General features: G+C 42.4%; 1 protein-coding gene across 1 annotated transcript in view; it reads left to right on the top strand.

Moving 5' to 3' along the window:
• Positions 1 to 8,284, top strand: part of LOC138176190 (mucin-16-like) — a 101,531-nt gene that overhangs the window by 40,245 nt on the left and 53,002 nt on the right. Inside the window, exons 16-22 of the mRNA XM_069106965.1 lie at positions 2,822 to 2,829; positions 3,054 to 3,218; positions 3,324 to 3,391; positions 3,821 to 3,993; positions 7,247 to 7,371; positions 7,477 to 7,544; positions 7,959 to 8,131. Coding sequence (XP_068963066.1) covers positions 2,822 to 2,829; positions 3,054 to 3,218; positions 3,324 to 3,391; positions 3,821 to 3,993; positions 7,247 to 7,371; positions 7,477 to 7,544; positions 7,959 to 8,131 — 780 coding nt within the window. The remainder of the gene's footprint in view (positions 1 to 2,821; positions 2,830 to 3,053; positions 3,219 to 3,323; positions 3,392 to 3,820; positions 3,994 to 7,246; positions 7,372 to 7,476; positions 7,545 to 7,958; positions 8,132 to 8,284) is intronic.

The following is an 8,284-nucleotide window of genomic DNA, read 5'->3' as shown; positions in this document are numbered from 1 at the left end:
CCTGTTGAACTTAAGCCATTCCTCTCATCGTCGGAGTTGTTTAATTCATGCCAGCTCCTGTGTTCTGTTTTTGCTCCTGTTAGATGCAACATTGTAGCAATCACTTGGACAGAATCATAGATGGAAGAAAATGGACAAAGGACCGGAAATGGGGGGGGGGTCGGGTGGTTACCAATGTTAGTTAGAATTCAAACCCAATAAAGATGACAAAGGCGCATCAAATCTAAGATCCTGACTTTTAACAAATGTGAGAAAAAAATATGGATACAGACTTACAAAGTGAGCTGCCTGACCAGTGGGTGACGTGGGCAGGAATGGAAAGAATTCACATTGAGGAGACTCTAAGAGTTTAATAGATTGAAATCTCCACGTGATCTAGTATTCTGATAGAACACTCCAAATCGTCCCCATGAAGAGAAATCTAGGCCTTCTAAAGAAGAAGAGGGTTGTTCCACTGTGTTCTGGCCTTATCAGTCCCCTTTCCAATATTCTGTTGTGTTCTGAGTATACATGCTTTAGGAAGCACACATACAGAATGAAAATGCCCATCATGGGAGTTTGAGACAATGGCATAAATGTGTGGTTTGAAGGAAACTGGTTTGTTGAGAATGCACAAAAGAGGTCTAATCAATGTCTTAAAATCTTCAGAAGTGTCTCATGGGACATTATATAAAACATATTTCTACATGACCACAGAGAGCAGAAATCTAAGTAATGCATCAAAGTTACTGGGAAATGTATTTAGATTCATATTAGAGGAAAATTTCCCATTAATGATAGCCATCCCAAAGTGGAATGCATTGCCTCAGGAAGCACTGGGGGTTCCCTCATGGAAGTTATTCATTTAAAACCTGAATCATTCTTTTTTCTGGGAATGGAACTGGAAGAGTTGGACTACAATGAATAAATAAGCCTTTTGGGTCGTTACTGTTGTGTGTAAGGCTTCTTTACTGGTCTTAGAGATGCCTGGGATAGTCATTAGGGGGCTTGGCCTTCTGCTACGTTTCTGCAGGCTAGGACAGAGCAAGAATGAATTAAATCAGGACTCTTTTTGCTCCATCTTAATCTCCAGAGCTATGAGGTCCCCTATTAGGTCTACCTTCGTGGCAGAACTTCATGGCAGAGAGCTAGGGAGTGCCCAGGAGAATGCTTCTCTCCTCTCCTAAAGATGTGACAAGAGAATTCAGACTGAGTCATCATTTTAGCTCTTGACCTCATTCTAGAGTCTGTCAAATTTTCCTTCTCCTTTTTCTGATCTCCTTCCTTTCATTATGTATTACTTGTGCTTTCAGGCTTCAATGAACTCCATCCCATGGAACCTACACATGGTAAGTGTCTTTATATCTAAATTGTTTTTGAGTCCTAGGCCATCAGTGTTTCCCAAGCCTTTTTTTCTCTTAACTTGTAGAGATAAGCACCACAATGGCAATATTCCTTCCACATTAGTCATCTCTGAGGTCTTTTGAAAGAAATTTTCCACCCCTCCACCCAAAGTGCAGCTTGAGACATAGCAAATTTCCCATCACTAGAGATAATCATAAAGACAAAAGATGTTAAGAATGCTTTAGCAAACCTCAAGCTTTATTCCTGAGGGCATTTTAGTACTGAGATTCTATGAAGAAAATATCACAAGTGGGATTCCTGGAATTCCCAGGTTCTCTCTCTGAGGCTGCATGGTGATAAATTAGCAAGGCATCCCCATGAGCATGGTCAGGGAATTATCAGTGGACCTTAGGTCCTTAGGAGAGATTTTCTGAAGGAGAATTCATGATGGTGTCCCTTGTACCCTTAAATGTCACTTCTGCTCATAGAGTCACCAGCTGGGCACTTTAGCCAGTGTCCTTGTGAAAGGCTGGCTCATTCTGTGAGAACCCAGGCAGCCAAGTCAACCCAAAGTGTATGTCCACATTTATTTATTCAGTCATTTGTCACTTATTGGGCATGTCCCACACATGAAAAATGCAATTAATGTCCTTCTAAATTTTGGCCTGACCGTCAGAATTCCAGCCCACCAATGGACTCTGTCACTCTTCAATATGATTTCTTCTTTTTGTATTTTACAACTTTTGGTGTACCCACTATACCATCATTGAGAACTCTTGAGGAGTCCTCAGGGCCAGGATCCTCCACAGGTACAAATTTGGCATCATTAATACCCTGTGGAATGTCTACTGGTTCTTACCTCTTAGCTGCAGAGAGAATATGTTTATGAAGAGAAAAATTGCCTTAACCCTTAAAAATCATCTCATTCTAAGAAATACTCACCTTCCAAAGAAGGGCAAACCTGAGATATCTGAGATACTTCAAGTATCTCAGACTTGCCGTAACATTTTGGTTGGGCGAGGGTGACCTTGGTTTGTTGTATATTTCAAAACAACCCCCCCCCCCAAACTCCCACACACACACATGCGCTCACATGAAAGTAGGACAAAAATTTCTGGCTTAAGAGGTAATCAAAAAATATTCCCATAGTTTTTTGTAATGATCCCATGTTTCCCATGCAACACCTATAGAAAGTGATGGACTGGGGTATTTTAGACAAGAAGCACAGAGCCTGACGAGTTTTGCCAGTAACGGACCATTACACAAAGATTTCTTCCCTCCTATGGTCGCTGAGCACCACCCGACATAGCTTTAAGTCCTACCCACGGGATTCTGTGACTAAATGTAGCAGACCATTTTTTTCTCCCACATCCAATATGACGTTGTCTGTCCACACTGTGACTTTATCAGTGATTTCCATTCTTCATGATTTATTCTCAGCTCCTGTGAGAACCACTGTTGCTCCCGAAACCTCACCAACTCCATCATCATATTCCAGTACCTCAGGTACAAAGGGTGCTGCTATTATGCATTCCCAGCAGTGTTTTATTGTGCTTAACTAGAAGATGAGAAGAACAATGGGAAGAGCATAGGCAAGGAAGGTTTAGGGAAGGGTAGAGGTTCCTTGATATGGATGTCAATAGGGCCATGAAGTATGAGTTTTCTTTCCAGGAAAGAACAGGACAATACAAGACTAAGGTGTCAGAGGCTCTGTTTGTCCATGTGCCTAGGGCTCAGGCATGGGTTTTCTGTCTGTCTCCTCTGTTACAGCTGGTGGATACAATCTGCAAATGTTCACTTTAAACTTCACCATAACAAACCTAGTCTGCCCTGAAGACATGCATCTCCCGGGCACTGGAATTTTTAATTCCACTGAAAGAATCCTTCAACGTGTGGTGAGATTCCACAGACTCTGCCCAAACCCACGCCTACACAGCAAGCTTCTTCACTGTGGTGGGTGAAAATTCAGTTACTCATTGCCCTTCTTGTTTCCTTGACAGCTGACCCCATTGTTCAAAAGAAGCAGCATCAGTTCCTCCTATGTTGGATGTCGTTTGACTGCCCTGAGGTGAGACGTGAAAATAAAATCTAGAGCCCTGAGATCATCTCCCCGTATCCCCCAGGTTCATGGTGAAGGCTCAGGGTGGGCAAGCAACAGAGCCATTGTCTCCATGTAGTGCCCATTTCCTCCGTTTTCAAATCTGAAATCAGTTTCGTTGCCATTCTCTTCATTTCTGGGTTCTTAGGAAAGTGATTCCCCTTGTCTGTCATGATTGGGAACAAATGCTATCCTGGGGACATACTTCTGTCCAGGGGGAGATCTGTGGCTAGACATCCATCCTATCCACACAAGGAATAGAAGCTTTTCTACCATCATGGACTCACTATCAGCCTTTTTGATGTCACTTCGTCTCAGTTTAACTCTCCCCAATTTCTCCCTCACGCAAATCTCTCAGCATTTAAACCCCGGGGTCTCAACATTTCTTTCCTTTCACAGATGTGTGACAGGAGGTTCAGCAACTGGAGTGGATGCTGTGTGCACCCATGGAGGGGGGCCAAACAGCCCCTCTCTAGACAAAGAAAAACTTTATTGGGAGCTGAGAAACCAGACCCATGGCATGACCAGACTGGGCCCTTACACTTTGGACCAGGGAAATTTCTACCTTGAAGGTGAGATTCCTCAGTGAGGCAATAATTGACCCCTTTCCCTCCAGTAAAAGCTCTATAATGAGACAATAGTCCCAACGTTAACATACTTTCCTTTTATCCCCAGTCTGATTCAGTCCCTCACTCTCTCCACCCCATACTAGGTCTTTATGTTCCCAATTCACCCTTGTCTAGCCACCTCCACCTCATGGGTCATACCCATGCCTACTTCTCTGATTAACTTAACCCATTCCTTTTCATTGTTTGACTTGTTTCAATTTGTGCCCGCTCCTCTGCTCTGCTTTTTTAGCTATCATTTGGATAGGATCATATACGGAAGAAAATGTAGAAGGACAGGAAAATAGAAGGGTTTGATGTTTAACAAAGTTAGGCAGAATTCAAACTCGGTAAAGATTAGAAAAGTGTGTCACAACTAAGAATCTGACATTTAAAAAATGTAAGATAAAAATATGGATACAGAGTTACAAAATGAACTGTCTGATGCAGAGGATGATGGGGCATGACTAGAAATAATTCACTTTGAGAAGAATATAAGACTTTGGGAGATTGAAATTTCAACATGATTCAATAGTGTGATGGAACAATCAAGCTAGTCCCCATGAACATAAATTTAGTCCCTGTAAAGAGGAAGATGGTCGTTCAACTGTCGTCTGACTTGATCAGTTCACATTTAGAATGTTCTGTTGAGTTCTAAAGATACAGCCTTTTTAAGAACATATACAGAAAGAAAATGACCATAATGGGAACGTGAAACTATGCTATAAAAGTGTTGTTTGAAGCAACCTGGTGTATATAATACGCACAAATGAAGCCTAATGATTGTTTTCCAATATTCAAAGGCCTCTCATGGGGCAAGGCATACAACAACTTTCTACTTAGATTCAGGGAGCAGAATTATAGGTAATGAGTGAAAGTTACTGGGGAATGTATTTAAATTCTGATTTACTTTAACGAAAATTTTCTGTTAATTATAGCCATCCAAAAATGGAATGTACTGCCTCAGAAAGCACTGGGGGTCCCCTCACGGGAGGTCTTCATTTAAAACTTAAATGGTATTTTTCTGGGAATGGAGCTGGAAGAATTCTTCTATGGGAAGCTTAGACTAAAATGAATGAAAGAGCCTTTCAGTTGATTACTGTTGTGTGTAAGGGTTCTTTACTGGTCTTAGAGATGCCTGGGATAGTCATTAGGGGGCTTGGCCTTCTGCTACGTTTCTGCAGGCTAGGACAGAGCAAGAATGAATTAAATCAGGACTCTTTTTGCTCCATCTTAATCCCCAGAGCTATGAGGTCCCTTATTAGGTCTACCTTCATGGCACAACTTCACGGCAGAGAGCTAGGGAGTGCCCAGGAGAATGCTTCTCTCCTCTCCTAAAGATGTTTCTAAAGAGATTTCAAACTGAGTCATCAGTTTAGCTCTTGACCTCATCCTAGAGTCTATCAAATTTCCTTCTCCTTCTTTTCTGATCTTGTTCCCTTCATTATATGTTATTTGTGCTTACAGGTTACAATGATCACCATCCCATGCAACCCATAAATGGTAAGAGTTTTGATATCCAAATCACTTTTGAATCCTAGGTCATCAGTGTTTCCCAAGCCTTTTTTTCTCTCAGCTCCTAGAGATAAACCCCACAATGGCAATGTTCCTTCCACTTTAGTCATCTCTGGGGTCTTTTGAAAGGATTCCTCAACCCCCGCCCCCAAAGTACCTCTTGAGGCATAGCAAATTTCCCATCACTAGAAATCATGTTAAAGACACAGGATATTAAGAATGCTTTCGAAGAGGGCTAGATACACCCTGAGAGATTTTTAGTCCTGAGATTCTATGAAGAAAATGTCACAAATGGGACTCCTGGAATTCCCAGTTTCTCTCTGTGAGGCTGCATGGTTATAACTTAGCAAGGCATCCCCATGGGATAGTCAGGGGAATTATCTGTGGACATTAGGTCTTTAGGAAAGATTTTCAAAGGAGAAATAATGATGGTGTCCCTTGTAACCCTAGATGCCAGTTCTGCTCATAATGTCACCTGCAGGGCACTTTAGCCAGTTTCCTTATGAAAAACTCATTCTGTGAGCACCCAGGCAGCTATGTCAGCCCAAAGTTCTGTCCACATTAATTCATTCAGTCATTTGTCAAACGGTTATTAGGCATTTTGTACACATGGAACATTGAAAAAATGATCACATAAATATTAGGATGATCCCCGGAGCTACAGACCACTATGGGCTCTGTCAGTTTTCAGTGTCACTTCTTTTTTTTAATTACAGTTTTTGGTGCATCCACTATCATTCACAACTCTTGAGGTGTCCTCAGGGCCTGAAGCCCCCACAAATAGAAATTTGGCAACATTGGTACCCTGGGTCCCACATGGAAGATGAGGAGAGAATATTATTATGAAAAGAAAAATTGCCTTTAGCCTTAAAAATCACCTCATTCTAAGAAATACTCACCTTCCAAACAAGGACAAGCCAGTATTTGACACTTGCTGCAACATCTTGGGTGAGGGAATGTAACCTTGGTGTGTTGCATATTTCAAAGTCCTCTACCCAAACACACACACACACACACACACACACACACACACCCACACACACACTCACACACTCACGAAAGAAAGAAGGACATAAATCTCTGGCAGTTGATTGAACATATGTCCATAGTTCTTTGAAATGATCCCATGTTTCCTAAACAAGACCAAAAGAAAGTGAAGGCTGGGGTCGTTCTAGACAGGATGCACAGAGCCTGAAAAGTTTTGTCAGTAGCAGCCTATTACACAAATATGTGTGGTCGTTGAGCACCATCCCAAATGCTTTAAGTCCTACCATAGGGATTAAATCAGGTTAATCATTTCCCTCCCACATCCAATATCAAATTGTCCACATTAGGCTTCATCAATGATTTCCATTCTTCATGATTTATCTTTCATTCCTGTGTGATACACTGTTGCTATTGACACCTCGACTCCATCACCATTTTCTACTAGTACCTCATATACAAAGGTGGCGCCTTGTATGCATTCCAAGCAGTGTCTTATTAGGCTTATCTAGAAGAAGAGACGAACAATGGGAGGGGCATAGGCAAGGAAGGTTTGGGAAATGGGAGAGGTTCCTTGATATAGATGTCAATGTGGCCATGGAGTATGCACTTTTCTTTCAGGAAGGAATAAGACAATACAAGACTAGGGTGTCAGAGGGTCTATTTGTTTGATGTGCCCAGGGCTCAGGCATGGCTCTTCTGTTTCCCTCTTCTTTTACAGCTGGTGGACACTATGACAAGCCATTCACCTTAAATTTCACGATAACTAATGTCTTATACATCAAAGACATGGATGAACCTGGTTCTCACATTTTCAATTCCATGGAGAGAATGCTTCAGCGTGTGGTGAGATTTGATATGCCCTGCCCAACCCCACTTCTGCACAGCAAGCTTCTCTACTGTAGGGGCTAAAAAGCTGGCTACTCATTGCCCTTCTTATTTCCTTGACAGCTGAACCAATTGTTCAAAGGAAGCAGCATCCATTCCTCCTATGGAGGTTGTAAAATAATTGCACTGAGGTGAGACCTGAGAATAAAATCTGTAACCCTGAGATCATCTCCCTTGATCCCTCAGGTTAATAGCTAAGTTCAGGGTGGGCAAGCAATAGAGGCTGTCTCCACATAATGCCCATTTCCTCCATTTTTGAATCTGAAAACAGTTTCCTTCCCATTCTCTTTATTCTTGGGTCCTTAGGAAAGTGCTTCCCCTTGTCTGTCATGATTGGGAACAAATGCTATCCTGGGGAAATACTTCTCTCCAGGGAAAGATCTCTGGTTATAAATCCATCCTGCCCACACCAGGAATGGGGGCTTTTCCACCATTTTGGACTTTCTGATGTCACAGCATCTCAGTTTAACTGTCCCCAATCTCCCCCTCAAGCAAATCACTCAACATTTAACCTCCGGGGCCTGAACAATTGTTTCCTTCCACAGATCTATGAAGGAAGGCTCAGCCACAGGAGTGGATGCCGTGTGCACCAATAGAGGGGGGCCAACCCATCCCTCTCTAGACAAAGAAAATCTGTATTGGGAATTAAGCAAACCAACTGATGGTTTCACAAGACTGGGCCCCTACAGGATGGACAATGAAAGTTTCTACCTCGATGGTGAGATTCCTCCCTGGGGCAGTCATTGACCCCTTTCCCTTAAGCATGAGCTCTGTAATGAGATTGTAGTCCCATCGTTAGCATCTTTTCCTTTTGTCCCCACTCTGATTCAGGCCCATACTCCTCCAGGAACCAATCCTCCCTTGTCCAGCC

The sequence above is a fragment of the Petaurus breviceps genome, unplaced genomic scaffold (assembly GCF_028583685.1).
Source record: "Petaurus breviceps papuanus isolate PSGF00001 unplaced genomic scaffold, PetGlider_PUasm1.0 103, whole genome shotgun sequence".
NCBI classification, from domain to species: domain Eukaryota; kingdom Metazoa; phylum Chordata; class Mammalia; order Diprotodontia; family Petauridae; genus Petaurus; species Petaurus breviceps.
Note: the sequence above shows the minus strand (reverse complement) of the source record. Positions and strands in the feature narration are given on the sequence as shown.